We start from the raw sequence: 18103 nt of genomic DNA on the forward strand, positions 1-18103 counted from the left end.
ATCCCCACTAAAATAAACCAGATTTGCTTGGAGAAATGGCCAATTCCAGAGCTCGGGCTGGGAAAGTACGGAGTGAGCCTACAACATATTCTCTTGCCAGAAACAAGGAAACTATCAAAGACTAATGGAATTGGGTCATAAGGACAAGAGCATCAGCTTGAAGGGGATTTCGATGGTCTAAGATGGGATAATTTGAGCATCCAAAATAAAACCGACTCTATGTAATTAAACTATATAGCTTTGTTAGCAGTTATGATAAAATACTAAGAGAAAAAAAAAACGGGTAGGAAGAGGGAGAGAGAGAGAGACAGTGAGAGAGGACAAAGTCATTAAACATCACTGCAGATCGCTAGGACACCAACTCATTCCTCTGCACATTGATAATTAAAGAGACAGAATTCAGCATTTACCCTTACTTTCTAGTATGAACTGTATTTCAGGATAACCAAAAAGCTCTAACAAATGAGGGAAAGTTATTGTATACAGAAGAATTTCAGTTCAGTAATGTAGAAAAAATGATAAAATGAGAAAATCAATCTTGCAATCCTAGTGAAATAACAGAATCAGGTAATGGTCATCAATGAATGGTGAAACCATTAAGCTAAATATTCATGGAGAACTTAACGAAGGAAACAGGCTGTCACCAGCTGAACCCACTGATGAGTCCCATCACCAAAATGCATAACAAGTCAGTATGCGCCTCCTGCTGGGATGTGACCAAAAGTACAAGGCAAACACAAACTGCTTTTTAAATCTGAGTGTAATTATGCTAGTTTATAGGAATTCCCAGTTTACAGGAAATGTGGAGAATTAGAACAAGTTAAATGACACTAAGAAGCAATCAGCCAAACAAAAATGTGCATTATTCCACAGGAAGCCTTTAGAATAAGCTAATAGGAACAACAAAAGATTGTACAGGGATTTTCTACTTTCAAAGAGATGTAAAAGAGATTTAAAGACAGATCAACTAAATACAATGGAACTTAAATGGATACAGATTTGAACAAAGCTACCTTATAAAAGGATCTTTTTTGGACAACTGGGATATCTGAATGTGGACTGGATATTAAATGACATTATTATCATTGTTATGTATAAAAGAACACTGTGATTATATAAGGAAAAAATATTTAAAAAATTTTTTAATGCATAACGAAGTACTAGGGAAAAAAGTAAACGCCTGGAATGTGCTTTAAGGTACTCTTTCCCCTGGGGCGCCTGGGTGGCTCAGTCGGTTAAAGCAGCCGACTTAGGCTCAGATCATGGTCTTGCGGTTCGTGAGTTCAAACCCCACGTCAGGCTCTGTGCTGACAGCTCAGAACCTGGAGCCTGCTTTGGATTCTGTGTCTCCCTCTCTCTCTGCCCCTCCCTTGCTCGTGCCTGTCTCTCTCTCTCTCTCAAAAGTAAATAGACATTAAAAAAATATATTTAAAAAATATTCTTTTCCCCACCCCCCAAGCCAGAGAGGGAGAGAGAAAACAAATATGGCAAAATGTTGGGTTGTTGAAGTTGGGTGATAGGTTCGTGGATAATTTGTGTATTATCCACTTCCACGTATACTTAGAAATATTCAACGAATTAGATAATAAAAAGTCAAATAAAGTAGCAACTCTGCTCAAAAAAACAAAAAAAACCCAAAAAACCTTTCTTCATGGACAATATAAAACCTTTGCAACACACACAGGAAAATGAAGTAAATGCAGTTGACCCTTGAACAGAGCAGATTTGAACGCCACGGGTCCGCTTACATGCAGGTTTTTTACAGTATTATAAGTGTATTTTCTCTTCCTTATGATTTTCTTAAAAACCTGAGTTTCTTTTTTCTAGCTTACTTTATCGTAAGAATACAGTATGTAACACATACATAAAATACGTGTTAAATGACTTTACGTTATCGGTAAGGTTCCAGTCATCACTAGGCTACTATTAGTTAAAGGCTTTGGGGAGTCAAATCTTATACACAGATTTGTAACTGCACAGGGGGTCGGCACCCCAACCCCCGCCCTGTCTGAGTTTCAACTGCATTTGCTTCATTTGCTCGTGTAATATCCATAGGCGTGGAAATTAACATGAATACTTCGCAGACAGTAATTTTAAAGTCCAGAAAAGTGAAATACCTTGATGGAGTCGGAACAAGCCCAAGAGCCCCTGGGGTTTGTGATTTCCATACCAAATGGTTTCATTGCAAACCAGGGCTTGTGCTGCAGGCCCTGGGCAGTGTTGTGCAAGGTACAGATGCGAAGCAGGAGACAAAGGCTTCTGATTCCCCTCTAGGAGTGGGACAGCTCTGAGTTGGGACCCCACCACACACAGCAATGCTCCGAGGCTTGTGCCACCGCACCAGCAGAGGCAGGCCGTCTGATCCAGAAATCACTTTCCTTCTAAAGACACACTGGTCAGAAATCTACTTACTGGAAAATACAACGTAAGCCCACTAAATGAATCTGACTCCTGCAAAATAAGGCCAGGAGGAAGAGGAGTCCTTTTCCCAGTGCGGTCACAGACACAGCCCGGGACCTCTGGCAGATCCCTTCCTTGGATCTCAGCTGGGACAGAGCGAGGGGTGGCCCCTCTGGCCCGGCCAGCATGCTCCTATCTTCGTGTCCTGCTTTGAGCCCGTCCCCCTGCTCCTCCCCCACCCCCAGCCAAGCCCTGTCCGGTCCCGGCAGTTCCAGATCTTCAACCCTCTGTGAGTGGAGCGACCTCCTCTGCTTCTCGCAGACAGCTGCGGGTCTCCATCGTGCTCCCCCGCAATCCCTGCCCCACTACGACCACAGGATTCTTCATAAAATGGCACATCAGACCTCAGCATAAGCTCCTTACCATGCCAACAGAAATGTCTACGCGGGGGGACCTCTGCAGCCTCCTCTCCCCTGGGCCAGCTCCCCCACGGGCCCACGCTTGGGCTCCACCCTGGCTGCACATGACAGCACCTGGGAAAGCTGCCCAACTACTGACGTGCCACCTTGAGACTGAGCTCTTAGTCTGGAGAAGACCCAGGCAAGGGTGTTTCCTAAGTTTCCCAGGTGACTCTACTGGCAGCAGGGTAAACACTGGACCCTGGAACTTCCATAACCTCAAACACGCATCTCCCTGCCCTCCCGCCCCCCCCCCCCCCCCCGCCCTCAGGCCTTTTCTTCACTGTTTCTTCAGCCAGAAATAACTCTTTTCATTCCTCCTCCCCTTTGCCCATCCCATGCCTACTCAGCCTTCGGATCCCAGCCTCCGCATCCCTCCCTTCCCTTCCCTGACCGCCCGAGTCCGGGCAGGAGTCCCTCTTTCCCTCTCGCGTGAGATGTACTCTCTAGCAGGCTGGGGCGCCTCTGTGGAGGCAGGAACTGGCTATGGAGCATCCCCTGGCACCCAACGGAGTCCTGCCCACGGCGGGGTCCTCAGTGCACAGTTGCCGGGGGCAGCCACAGATATAAACCAAGTAACAGTGATGGTTCCCACGTACCACACACTGCTGAGGGCCTCACCCACGCACGCCAGGTGCACCAACCCTCACGGCGTGCGCGTGGCTCTCGCCACCACGGCACTGCGAGGATTTGTGCGCCTGTTACCTCTGCGAGACGTGGGCCTCACGTGGCACCAGGGGCCCACCAAGAGGCACAGGAGATTGAGGGCTGGTTCCCAGGGAGAACTTCCTTCTGCCCGCCTGCCACACACACCTTTCGGGTAGCATCGGTAGCAACCTGAGGGGACTCTGCCCAGCCCTCTGTCTGGGCTCCAGGGGCGGGGGGCTGCCCCACCGGCACTTATCTCACCGCAGTGCCCATGCCATCTCCCAGCCAGGTGCCTTCCGTGGAGGGTCCTGGGTGAAGCATTCGCCAGCTTGGTGACTTAACAAGTTTTCTGTGAAGGAGGCTCGCAGAAGCCCACTCTCCGCTTGCAGAACCCAGAATAATTAATCGGGAAAGCGTTTCCGTTTCTACAGGTCTGGGGTCTGTTGTGCTTCTGAACACACCCTCGCCACGTGCTGCCTGGAATCACATCATGTCAGAACTGGGAGGGACACGGGACATCGTATTATCCACCTGTTTATTTTACAGAGGGGGAAACTGAGGCCCCAGACAGCCAGCAGTAGCTGAGAATCAAAGTACTGGGAAGCTCAGTAATTACAAGAAGGCAAACGGTGCCAGGCTCTGCAGACTTTCACCTACTGCTTGTAACCACCCTCGGATGTGGGGAAGGCCAGTTCAATCCTTACTGAGGGAGACGTGGAGACCGGGGAAGTTAGTCACACAGTGGTGACCCAGGCCTGCCTGACTCTAAGGGCCCTGCTCCTCCCGCTGCCCCCCTGCTTCGCCACTCTGCCCCGTGAATGCGGGATCGGCCTCCTCCTGAACACCCCCAGGGAAGAATGCACGGAACAGTGCCGTATTCTGTTTCAGACAGCCTGTTTTCCTAAGGGGTCGGTCTAAGGTGCCAGAGAGAGGCAGACTGTAAACGCAGGCCTCCTGACTCCAGGCCCAGGGCTAACGTTCCAAATTTTTTTTTTTAACATTTATTTATTTTTGAGAGACAGAGACAGAGCATGAGCGGGGGAGGGACAGAGAGAGAGAGCGAGACACAGAATCAGAAACAGGCTCCCGGCTCTGAGCCATCAGCCCAGAGCCCGACGCGGGGCTCGAACCCACAAACTGTAAGATCATGACCTGAGCCGAAGTCGGACGCTCAACCGACTGAGCCACCCAGGCGCCCTGAGGACTAACATTCTAATACCTTCGTGGTTAGGTTCAAATCAGGAGATGTTGCCAAAGGAAAACTACCAAAGCAATCCTTGGAAAGACAGTCTAAAGCAACACGCAGAAGTCTGGGCTCTCCCGTCTGAGGGGGCACACGTTCAGGTGGGGAAGGCACCAGGGCAACAGCCGGACGGAGAGCGCCCTCACCTGGGTGAAGTACATCCTGGACGAGTTGGAGCCCAGGAGCTTGCTCTCAATGTGCTGTTGCACCCGCTCCAGGATGCTGTCCTCGTGTAGGAAGTGAACCTCGTGCTTTGTGGGGTGCACGTTGACATCCACGTTCTGGGGGCTGATCTCCAAACTGGCAGGGTGAAAAGGGAATAGTTACCCCAGCAGACTTGGGAAGGCCAAATGACACAGTGGTCAAAACTTCAAGCTCAAGCCGGAGCGACAGGATTCTCCAGCTGTGCAGCCCCAGGTCACTGACATCATCGTTCTTTGCTGCAGTTTCCTCATTTGTAAAATGGACACAATGTACAGTGGGGATTAAATCTGTGTAAAGCACTTCACACGGACCTGGCACATTAATTCTACGTCAGCTGTTACCATCTTTCCAGAACTAGTGGAACTTCTTACTGAGTGACCTGGGGCAAGTCGCTTAACCTCTCTGGATGGGTTTTCTCATCAGTAACCTGTCCCCTACTTACTTCTCGGTATTATGAGGATCAAAACAAGAATACACGAGAGAACTTTCCATCATTAAAATCTAACACAAAGGTCAGTGGAGAGGCTGTGCCAGCTCCAAACCCAGCTTTCATCGTGTGCTCCGCGACCACAATGTGAATCTCTGTCAGTAGAGGGCACTGGAGGGACCCTGGGGGAGGAAGACGGGGGCCAGGTAGGGGGCAGTTTCCGTCTGGTTCGGGGACAAGACCTGTTACCCACCTTTGTTTCACCAACACAGCGGCTGGCACGTGGGAGGCGTTCAGTGAGATTCTGCTGCATGAGTGAACACATGAAGGAAAACCGTGCCCTTTACCGTGAGAAAGGACAGAACACCCTTTGGCCAGCGGCGCACGGGACTCACTCCGATGGAGCCACTGGCAAGCCCGTCTCTTTTAAGAGGACAGCCGAAAGGGATTTTTGCTCCTTGTGACTCTTGGGTGCGGCGTCTGCTGCTACGTTACCTGAGGTACAGGAACGGGTGTGTGTTTTTGGGCAAATAGGCTGCATACACGGTTTCAATGGCTTTTCTTAAGGAAGTTGACTCTACCAGACGATCTAGAAAATAAAAGGAAAGTAACCGGCTCAAAACTGTCCTGAAGGGAGAGGTAACGGGTGCACATTCATACCATGCCATGAAATCACTCAGGAAGAACACTTCGGGAGTGACAGCCACAGCAGGCTCCAGGAAGGCCGCTTTTACGTGTTGCTGTGTCTCACTATGGGCTTGGGGCTCTCTCCGCTCACCCACGTCACAGATATGCGGGAGGGTGGTCAATTCGGCCTGCCCGCTCCCCTTCCCTCAGTCTGCCCGGGCGGACTACCTCGCTGGGCACGGTGGGCAGTGAGCCATCGGTTCTCAGACTCTTCATGCTGCAACATAACACGCTGGCCGCCTATCGCAGGTACCACAGGAGACAATACGCTGGTGACTAGGTAAACTCCAGTTCCGAGTGGTGAGCACCACAAGAGGGGTGTGTGCTAAGTGGTGGGAGGAGAGAGCAACCGATTCTGCCCGGGTACCTGGTGTGGTTGGGGGGCAGTGTTCCAACAGTGGGGTGTCCCAACTGAGCGACGAGAGCAAGAAAGTTTTCTGGACACTTCGGGCAGTACGGATAGCTGGATGTACATTTAAGGTAATTTAGGAAATGAGGCAGGTTGGAAGGGGGTGGATGGAAAACACCAAAAGATGGGAGAGGTAAGACAAAAATCAGAGGAAGATCTATTTTCACAAAACACAGCCTTCCTTTCTCCCCTGACAGGTGACCCGCTGGTGACCTGTTCTTCTGGGTCGGTGTCGCAAGGACACGTCCCGTGGTTTTATTTCTAATGAGAAGAGAGGCTGTGATCTTATCAATGAAGAGACCGTTCTTCTCTGAGTGCTCAGCACCCCCGCAGCCCCTCAACAGTGCTGCTGTACTTGGGGACACGTGCCCTGAGCACACGGGCCTGGAGCAGGTATGGGCACCTGAAAGGGGACGGCCAGAGTCCCTCTGCTGCGATTTCTGGACTGGAGACACATTGAGGGAGTGTTCCTTGTCCCACCACCCGAGTGAGAGCGCGCAGTGCGGAGATAACCCGATGATACACCTACAAGTCTGACCTCTCTGCTTCTGGGAACCTGGTATCATGACCAGGCTACTAGCACCGATGCACAGCCCGTGCGGTGAACAGCTCACCAGAAGCACAGACATGAGCTACGCACGTGGCACTTACACGGATTTCTGCTGGCCTGTTCGGTAGCCAACACATGTGTTAAAAAGCAGTGATTCTTCATGGTTGGGAAAAACAAATGAAAAACACTTCTGAGCTTTGATAAAAGCAAACTTTGTTACACATCAGGCTTAAGTCCTTCTTAATAAAGTAGGAAAAAACCCTACTATTATAGATCAGTTTAACAGAACGTGTCTATGAAATATTGACTCTCTCTTCCCTGTTCTATATGGCTTTGAAAACTGCTGTAAAACATGTACAATCTAGGGGCACCTGGGTGGCTCAGCTGCTGAGTCTTGATTTCAGCTCAGGTCATGATCTCCCACTCATCAGACTGAGCCCCAAGTTGGGCTTTGTGCTGACAGTGTGTAGCCTGCTTAAGATTCTCTCTCTCCCTCTCCCTCTCTGCCCCTCCTCTGCTCATGCACTGTCTTTCTCTCAGAAAAAACCCATGTATAATCTGGGACATTTATAGCTGGTTATCATTAAAAATGGAACAAAGGAATACACCATTTTCAATGGCAAGCAAACAAAACTGCAATTGTGAATTGCTTTAAACAAGAAAGGTAAAGGATCTATGTGATAAAAAATGGTAAGTGCTGGGGCGCCTGCATAGCTAAGTAAGTTGAGTGTCCGACTCTTGATTTCGGCTCAGGTCAGGATCTCACGGGTCACTGAGATTGAGTCCCATGTAGGGCTCTGCACTGACAGCACAGAGCCTGCTTGGGATTCTCTCTCTCTCCCTCTCTGCCCCTCCTCTGCATGTGTTCTCTCACTCTCAAAATAAATAAACATTTAAAAAACGGTGAGTACCAAACAAATGGAATGATGCATCTCTGGTTGGAAAATTAAAAACCAAATCAGACACATTTCTAGTTCCCTGTCAGTCTCTCAAAACCATATAATATGCAATTAAGTAAAAAGCAGCAGAGTGCAAAACAGTTATTTACTTAACAAGTAGTGATCATGTAAACAATATGCCTGCAGAGAGATAAAGAGTGGAGAGGAAATTCACAAAAATCCAAATTCATTAGCTAATTTCCTCCTTGATTTCTGGTACTGCTCACTGTATCATAAATAATTCATTCTCTAAAAAGAAAAATCGCAAGGAACTTTGCTAATGACACCCAAGGTACCCCCTCCTTGTGTCCTGCTGTGCAATTCAAACAGTGAATCTTGATCTCGAGAGAGAACAAACACCTGCCTGGGGCCTGCTTACGAGGTTCTGATGCCAGCAGGTGAGGAAGCTGTTCGGACTCACAGGGGTCTGTGTTGCCCTCTCCCGGACTCCCTCTCAAAGGCAAGCATCAAGAGGCCTCTGCAACAGCCAGCCAGCACTGAGCACGTATCCAAGGGCTGAACAGGCGTAGGCCAGAAATTATGAACACCTCCTTACCGAGCCACACTTCAGCATGAGGGTTCCCTGTGTGTGATCGAACCTGTGGATTAGGAATTTTTCCATGGTCCCATAAAATTCCCTGCAGACATGGTCCTTTTCCACTTACGGTTGATGAAGAGTAAGAAGATGCACTTCTTCACGGAGTAATTTGCATTGGATATAAAGCCGTTCATTTTGAAGGCTAGGGTTTTATCCTCACACCCGACTTCTATCAGTTCTCTGGTTGGAAAAAAGAAATTCTGAGGCTTTTGAAGATAATGGAAAATTCACACAGTATAAAAACTCAGAGCAGGAAAATGAGGGCTCCTTCCCATAAACGAATTCTGCCAAATAAGGACCCAGAGACTTGGTTTGTTGAGGTCTTCTGGGCCCACGCATCCCTGCATGTGTCCAACCACCCACTCACACATCCGCCTGTTGTCCATCCATCTACCCACCTGCCCACCCAGTCACTGTTTTCAAGCACTTATGTTATATGCCGAGCACTGCCCTGACTGCTGGGACACAATCACAAACCTTAAGCTCCGAGACCTTGTTTTACTGAAACTCTTATGTATCTTAGTAACTAAGTCCCAAAGACGGAACTCCAGAAAGACTCATTTCTACTGAACCCCTTACTGTATGAATAGCACCACAATGGGGATGTTCCTCAGAGCTGTGCTTACGGGGAGGCGGGTTAATAAGGAAGTCTCAGCCTCACTCATCTCTGCCTGCTGGTTCCTCTGCCTGGAAAGCTCCTATTGATAGCCGGCTAACTCCTCCATATCCTTCGTGCCAGGGCTTAACCTCATCAAAGAAGTACCTAACTCTGACTATCACTCTCCTTGACCCCGAGAGATTCTCCTGTTGTGCCTTGTATTTTTCCTTTGAGACATCCAGCATGACCACTCATGAATGGCATAATTATCTCATGTGTCTTTCCAAGTAGGTATGAGTCCTCTGAGGGCAAGAAGCATTTCTGCTTTACGCCCTACTCTGTTTCTCAGCACAGTGCCCAGCAATTAGTAGGCACTCGTGAGGCATTTGCTGAGTGTATGCTAGAAGCTGTCAGGTAGTAATGTGTACTCTGAGGCTGTGAGCAGAAAATACAGCTTGTGCTGTTTCTCCCACACAATAAACCAGCAAATCCTTTCTTCCCCCAGATATCTCAAGAGGCTGGTATTCTGGAAACACGCTTTGGGGAACGGCTGCTCTGTGGGATTTCTCATCTCTTGTAGTCCCTAGGAATCTCGTAATGACTAATTCTGAGTCTTCAAATATAATAAAGAAACTCATAAAAGTTTCCTTGTACAATAGGGTTCTCCCTCTGCTCTCGGAACACAATTAAAAAACTTAATTCATTAACAGTAAGAGAAGGGTAATTGAAAGCAAGTTGACTGTTCCCTAGTTTGGAACTTGGTTTTGTTCAAAGAATGAATAATTTGTCCTTTCAAGTAGAAAACTGGGCTCTGGGACTACTGTTGCTGCTCCTAAGATCTTTGGAAAAAGTGAAGTCAGGGTCTGTCTTCTCCATCGGTGTGTGGCCTGCATCTGGGGCATGCGTGGCACACAGCGGGCTCCTAGTATTTCTCTCTCAGTTGATGACACAGGCACTTTGGGCTTGGCAGAATCCCGAGGTCTAGCCAGGACTCTTTCCTGGACAATGTAGACTTGGTAACATTTACAAATCTGCTTTCCACCAGACAGGGAAGTCTTTAAGGACAGGAAATATTTTGTCTTTACATCCCTAACTTCTGGCACAAAGCCTAGAATATGGGAGGCAATTAATAAATGCTGAGTGATCACAAAGTCCCAAAGTGATGTTAAAGGAAATATCAGGAAAAGAAGGAACGTTAGAAAATGAAAGAATTCTACTACCCTATAAATATTTTAAAGACAGAGACTAGAGAGAACACACTGATTGACAGCCAGAGCCTCTAGGAGATAACATACACCCAAGAAGTATGGATTCCATGAAATAATGACTCTAAGAACGAATCTGAACCATGGAAAGAAGCCTGCATATTTCATTAAAGCAAACTCTTAAGGCAGGTACTACCTTGACAGATTCCAAAATAATGTGATAAATAATAAACCAAGACGTGGAATGCAGATTTCTTAAAATATGAATTACCAACATACCGGCTAACAGCATTTCCAAAGATGGAGCGAATATTGTCTACAGTCGTGGCACTGGGCAGTGTTCTAACGTCAGCCACTGTCTCGCCTTGCTGATAAACAGAGCAGAAGATACGACTTACTGTCTCACAGCTGTGAATGAAACATCCCAACCTTACCTCCACAGGTGAACTCTTAAAAACCAAAAACGTCCCTTTTTCTGATACAAAACCGACACTTACTTTTTTAACTGAGAAACCAATGCCTGAATTGTGTATTGAATACCTGGCAAAGAAAGACAACAGAACAGTAAACAGCAAGAAATCGCCTAATGCACAATATAAGGCAGAACGCCCTTTTGGTTAAATAAATTGGTGGGGTTAAGTGATTTAAACAAAGATACAGCCAGTCAAGAATATCTCCATATGTCATATTTTACCCACAGGAAAATAAGCCAGCACAAACATCATGGAGACAATCAATGCCAAATGTGGCAGAATCAAACAAAAACCAGGGTTGTTTGCTTTTACAGGGGGCTGAGTAGATGCAGGGGTACTTTAACACACTCTCCTCCTTGCCTACAGCATTACTACCCCAGACCCAACAGGTCTAGGTGCTACATCTTGAGAACCTGGCCTTTACAACTCCTGAACGCTTATTCTCTCTCAGAGCCCTTCAAGACACCCCCCCTCCTCATTCGCTTTCTCCTTGGCCCCCGGCCCTGCTCCAGCATCTTCCAGCCTTTTCTCAGTTGGCTGTTATTTATTTATTATTCCTCCTCCCATGGACCCCATGAACCGAAGGACTGTGTCTAGCAAAATGCATTTATTCAGCTAACAACTAGGAATTCACTTGACCACACCTAGAACCAAAACAGCCAACCAGAACTCTCTTATTTCCAGGGATAATATTTTGATGCTGCTTGTACAACGCCAGGAAAAAGCAAAGACACCTGAAGTAGAAGTCTGTTCCACTTTATTAGCAGTATATGTTTTATTCATTTTGGAGTTTTGAGAAATACTGGAAAACAGTTAACCGATCTCTGCTACAATTCAAGGACATGCAGGCTTGGCGAGCCCATGCTGGATCCACTGAACCAGCAGATGAAGTCAGTCTACAGTGGACATAATGTTCTTTTCACCTGCCCTGCCTTTCACTTTCTTCTTTTAAGAGCCCCTAGCTTTCCTCTGGGAAACTACCTCTTCCCCATTCCATCTGATAGACCCTTAGACTGCCAATCAAGGAATCTCCCACAGACAGGAACACATGATGGGGGTACCCAGGCCCTGCCAATCAGATGTACTCTCCAAGGAAACAGATGCTTGAGTAGAGACGGGAAAAGAACGAAAACAACTGCAGCAGAGCCACTATAAAATTCGAAGCCACCCTGGTTCTCGTGTCTTCCCCAGGGAGCAACTACTGACACTTGTTGCCACTTGGTGAGTCACTCCCAGCCTTCCCATAAATTTCTCTTAGGCTCAAGTCAGCTGGAGTTCGTCTGTTTTGCTTTCCACCAAAGAACCCTCACCGATTCAGAGACCAACTGCTCTCTCCTGGGAGATGAGAGAAAGCCCAGAACTGGTGACCAAACCTTGATCAGAAACCATCTGTAGGCTAAAACACAGCGTACTCTTTTCCATCTAGCTCGGAAACGGTTCTCAATTTATAAGCAGGGGAACACATTTCTTGGGTGAGACACCTCAAAGAACCACTCCCAGATTTTGGACTGTACCTGCCAACAACTTCCAAAATTTTCCCATACTCTTCACTCGGATTTTTTAAAGCTTTCCTCCTTGTGGATATGTTGTAAAAGAGATCTTCCACCTGAAAAGAAGATTTTTTTCTTGTAAATTCACAGAAGTACATGGAAATAAAGACCCAAGCTATCCACCTAAAGCTGGCTAGCAGAGAATCAAACTGTACTTACCAACAGTACAGTTCTAAGCACTGACTGGGGAGGGGGCAAGAGATAAGCCAGCCTTAGCAAACAAAGGAAATAAAAGAGATTTTTCCTGCTTCTCATTTCATTCACTGATTCCTCAAATAGGTACTGGGGGCTTTCTCTACAACAGGCTCTTTGCTTTGTGCTGGGAATACGAAGATAAATAAAGCACATCTTACCCACAATAGCACACAATTCAGCGGGGCAAACATGTAAATTTACAAATAACTGTACTATCATATGGCATCCAAACGTATTTTTCGAACTAAGAAGAATAATAAAATTTCTGAGATCATTTGGGCTTCTTGGAAATCACACTGTGGTCACCCTGGATACAGGATCTGTCTTAACATGCACTTAGAAGCACACATTCATTTCTGCCTCCTGCCTGCTGTACAAGTCTAGGGCTAGGAGCCTTCAGGGAAATGTGCCTTAGCTGGGACTGGAGGTGGAAGATGGCATGCATAACCTGACAGCGGGGTGCTTTTACGGGATCACACAATGGGAAGAGACCAAATGTGGCACCACAGAAAAAGGCAGCATACTAGACTTTTTCTGATGAATGATACAATCATATTCCTCAAACAACCTCTGAGTGGGCAGATATTCTTTGTTCCATTTGACAGTTGGGAAAAGCAAGGTTAAAGGACATTAAACAACTTGCCTCTGGACACACAACCATTGAGTTGCAAGACTGAGATGACACTCTTCACTCGAGTCTTTCCGGAACTGAGTTCAAGGTCCTCTCAATGTCAACTACCTTGCCATTCATTTCTGCCATCCCCATAAAAAAAGATGCAGGGAGTACACAGGCTGCCATGCCACAAAAACCAATAACCACGCCTCTTGTTTAGAGGTAATTATCTGCTGTTTCTTTTAACTAGCAAGACTTCATTTTATTATTGCTTTGGAAACTCAGAGACAATATTATTCCTTATTTCAATATTTATGCAGCGCTCTTTTTCAGCAACTTATACTCTCCTGTGCCATTCTTACCGTAATCTGGGTCCCCTGATTGCCTGCACATGGTTTAGGAGGAGCTGTCGGCTTTCCATCTGAGTAACTTGCTCTTAAAAGAAAATAATAAGAGATTATTAATATCCAACAGAAGCAGAATACTTATCCAAAACGTAAAAAAGAAAATTATACAACAACAGATTAAAATATAGCCATACTATTAGACTGTCACTTTAAAAAAATTTTTTTTAACGTTTATTCATTTTTGAGAGATACAGCGCAAGCTTGGGAAAGAGAGGGAGACACAGAATCCAAAGCAGGCTCCAGGCTCTGAGCTGTCAGCACAGATCATGGCACGAGCCGAAGTCAGATGCTTAACCTACTTAGCCACCCAGGTGCCCCTATATATTGTCTTAATTACGATTTATTTCTTTGTTTTTCTACTATTCCATTATCATTCCAATTGGATACAAGGAAGGAAGGAAGGAAGGAAGGAAGGAAGGAAGGAAGGAAGGAAGGAAGGAAGGAAGGAAGGAAGGAAACAAACCCTATTCTAGCAAACATTGCTTTTTAGTTCCTGAGTTTTGTTTTGTTTTTTATTTTGAGAGAGAGAGAGACAGAGCAACAGGGTAGGGGCACAGATGGAGGGAGACAGAATGCCAAGCAGGCTCCATGCTGTCAGCACAGAGCATGATGCAGGGCTCAAACTCACAAACCATGAGATCATGACCTGAGCTGAAATCAAGAGTCGGACGCTTAACCGACAGAGCCACCCAGGCATCCCAGTTCCTCAGTTTCAAGCTACAATGCAAATTGCTTATGGTGAGAGTAAAATGTCTTCAGTAATTCTGTAATCATTCATGGAGGGGTCATCACACGACAGGCCTGCAGAGGCCCTGGTAATAAAGAAAGGCCCTGGAGAACCCTCAATCTAGGGACAGACTTTTCCCTAAAGTGTAGAACACTGTCCTAAGTGATCTGGAGAAGGAAACATTCAGCTTGGGGTCAGGAAGGGGGGTGAAAGCATCACAGAAGGGCTGACAATTCATCTGGGCTCTAGGGAGGAACAGTTTCAGGGAGAAAGCAGGGAAGACCATCCAGGAAGAGAAAAACATAAAAGCTCCGAAGCTTTAGAACACATGGCAGCTGGCGACTGGTGGAGAAAAGAGGCTGGAAAGGTGGATGGCAGGTACAGTGGGAGGGTGTGCTATTTAGGGATCGCTCTGGATTTTATCCTACTATGTAAGTTGGGGGGGGGGGGTCACTGGAGGTCCCAAGCAGGAGCGTAACATAATTCCAGACAGAGGTGAAGAAACAGAGTTTGTGTCCCAGTCTATTTTAGGAAGACATTAATTTGTGAGAAGGAATTCTGATCATATCAGTGCACACAGATCCTAGGGCAAGTCTAATGCACAAAGAGTCAAACTCTCCTAGCAACAGTGCTGTATACTCTGGAATGCCCCCTTTCCCATTACATTACACATCTCTCTGTTGAGGACTGAGAAACAGGCAGAACTGCCATTGTTAGGGCTATTTTCTGTGTTAATTTATGAACAATCTGTAGGATTAAAAAAATTTCTTTTTACCATCCACCTGGATCGGGTACTCCTACCTGTCTCCCACGAGTAAGTGGCGAGTGCTTATAAAAACAAAGATGTAACTCTGATTCCTCAAATCCTGTTTTTGTTCTGTTCCAAGGCTGTTTGTCAGCCTCTGAAAACTGCATCAGCACAACAGAGAGCCAGTGGCCACCTGTGGAGGGCAAGCCAGCACAGGCATGCACCTGTGGTGGGAGCTTCTGGCTCACAAGCCAGCAAGGGAACCGTGAGCCTCCAGCACCCCAGCCACAGACCTGTAATCAAAGTAATAACCTACTATAGGGCACGGGAGCACAAGAACATCCACATCTGCCACCTACTTAGAATACATCTGTGTAACAGAGTTTGTAGGCACTTATAATGCGTCACATCTTATCTGTTAAGAATCCATAAATAAGATTATTACCTAATAATCATCCTTCTGGATTATCAACTAATCCAGAGAGGAAAGAAAACTTACTCAAGATCTTGGTCAAAAAAGATGACACTAGTGTTTAGATAGGGTTACTTTGAAATCTAGGCATAAAAGCACGTTTCAGGATGAATATATGAATAAAAGCAGCCTACCCCATACCTGTATGCGCACTTTGCATCAGCTGTTTTGGTTGTAATAGTAACGTGAGCCACATGGCTGATGCTGGCCAAAGCCTAAGGAAGAAGAAAAAAATGGAATGAAAGAAAAACTCACTGCTGGGTCACCCACTGTCACCTCATTACCGAGAAAGGTGATCTAAATCTAAATTTCCCCTTCCATTTTGTATTAACAAATGACAACGATGAGCATTTTCTGCTCACTCACTTTCATGACCTGTAAAAAAAGGGATATCAAACTGAACTTGTGGCATATTACTAGAACAGGGGGAAAATATATATTAGAAGTCCAAAAGGAAACACATCAGAGTATTTACTTTAAATCCAGTATAGCTAACATACAGTTCTTCGTTAATTTCAGGTGTACATTATAGGGACTCAACAATTATGTACATCACGATAAGCATACTCTTCATCCCTTTCACCTATTTCACCCGCCCCTCCCCCGCTTTTGGTAACCCCCCGTTTGTTTTCTACAGCTAAGAGTCTGTTGTTTGGTTTGTCTTTCTTTTCTTCCCTTTGCTTGTTTGTTTTGTTTCCTAAGTTCCACATATGAGTGGAATCATACGGTATGTCTTTCTATAACTCACTTATTTCGCTTAGCATAATACGCTCCCGCTCCATCCATGTCGTTGCAAAGAAACACACCAGGGTACTAATGTGTCAGCAGCAAGTGCGCTCAGGCAGCACAAGTGCAGGCATGCTTAATAATATTCTCAATAATTTGCCTCCCAACAATTTGAAAAGTTGCCTTCAGAAACGGGAGCACTCCAAGTAGATAATGTCGCATACTGGTACACAAAACTGTTTTCAAAACTTACGTGTTTAGAAATGTAAATTTAAGGTTATGAAATTGAGACACAACACATTCTTTGAAAATGACCACTCCCCACCCCTCCCCTCAACCTTGTCACCAAGACTGGTTTCCTAGCTCACTGGAACCTGTTTCTCCTTTCTCAAGGGCATCACAGCACATAAAAATGCAACCAGCACTGCAAAGGGGTCTGTGTGACAGCATCTCGGAAGACCGTGAACACGCAGCCTGTGGCAGGTTCGGTTCATTCACGAGGAACATGGCTCAGGCTCCGAGATTACCAGGTCCTGGCTGGGTTTCCCTAGTTGACATAACTGAGGTAATTTTCATCATGTCAGATGTAAACGATTTTGAGAGCTGCATAAGGCGGACACGAAATACATAGAGTATGTAGCACAACAGTACATAATGCCAGAAAGACAGCATGCCATTGGCAGAGGTTCTGCTGCTTTAGGGACTTTCGCACCAGAAACGGAGCAGGAACAGACTCTGAAGTCAAACTGCCAGGGTTCAATCCCCCGCTCGTCACTTTCTAGCTGTGTGCCCTGGCCATGTTTGTTTCTTTCCTTTCCTTTCCTTCTTTCCTTTCCTTCTTTCTTCCCCCTTCCCCTTCCCTTGATTTTTTTTAAGTAATCTGTACACCCAACGTGGGGCTGTCCTCATAACCCTGAGATCAAGAGTCACGCACTCCACCAACTGGGCCAGCCAGGTGCTCCTATTAATACTTCAGAAGGGTCAGTTTCCTCAGATGTAAAACAGGGTAGTAACAGAACCCAGTCTACAGAGCTACTGTCAAGAGTTAATGCATACAAAGTGCTGAGAACCAGGGAAAGAACACATAGAAATCCCTCATTAAATCCTCCTTGTTTTTAAAAAAAATGTTTTTTTATTGTTTATTTTTGAGAGAGATGGGGGGAGGGGCAGAGAGAGAGGGAGACACAGTATCCAAATCAGGCTCTAGGCTCTGAGTTGTCAGCACAGAGCCCGATGTGGGGCTCGAACTCATGAACCATGAGCCGAAGTCAGATGCTTAACTGACTGAGCCACCCAGCGCCCCAATCTTCCCAGTTTTAATTACAGTAAAATAAAAGCCCAAAGATCTTCTCCAGCTAGGCTAAGGCTCCAGGAGGCCATGGGCTTAGGAACTGATGCAGGAAGTTGCAAAGCCACAACAGAGCTGCTTTCGTAGGACTTTACCAGAAGCACACTTAAAGTCAGGGCTGCCTCAGGGTAAACAGTATGAAATTGCTTCTATCTGGAATAATTCAGGGCTCACTGTTAAGCCAGAGGGTGCTTGAGACCACCCCAGTTTGATATGAATTGCAACGACTAGGTCACAGCTGCCTTTTAATTTAAAAAATTTAAAGTAATATAGACACGTGATAAAAAATGGAAAGACTATAGAGTGGCCTAAAGGGAAAAGTAATTGGTTCCATCCCCTCTTTTACTCTCATTTCCCCAAAATAACTACTCCAAACAATTTCTCTGGTACACTAAAGAAATGTCTCCAGAAAGGAACACAGCCTTGCCAACACTTTGATCTCAGTGCTGTGAGACCTGCTGGACCCCTGGCTTCTGACC

At 46.2% G+C, this 18103-nt stretch overlaps 1 protein-coding gene across 7 annotated transcripts in view; it reads right to left on the minus strand.

Annotated features, from left to right (window-relative positions):
• Positions 1-18103, minus strand: part of MLH1 (mutL homolog 1) — a 49044-nt gene that overhangs the window by 23904 nt on the left and 7037 nt on the right. For 6 of the 7 annotated variants that reach the window (XR_001431388.3, XR_001431387.3, XR_008298086.1 and 3 more), the window contains exons 4-11: positions 15692-15765; positions 13559-13631; positions 12353-12444; positions 10863-10905; positions 10645-10733; positions 8630-8742; positions 5876-5969; positions 4896-5049 (exon numbers count right to left, since the gene is read on the minus strand). Coding sequence is in view for 3 of the 7 variants with exons in the window: in XM_015080803.3 (XP_014936289.2) it covers positions 4896-5049; positions 5876-5969; positions 8630-8742; positions 10645-10733; positions 10863-10905; positions 12353-12444; positions 13559-13631; positions 15692-15765 (732 nt within the window). In the remaining 4 variants the exon portion in view is untranslated. The other variant, XM_027040631.2, reaches the window with a different exon arrangement.

This window comes from Acinonyx jubatus, chromosome C2 (genome assembly GCF_027475565.1).
Source record: "Acinonyx jubatus isolate Ajub_Pintada_27869175 chromosome C2, VMU_Ajub_asm_v1.0, whole genome shotgun sequence".
NCBI lineage: Eukaryota > Metazoa > Chordata > Mammalia > Carnivora > Felidae > Acinonyx > Acinonyx jubatus.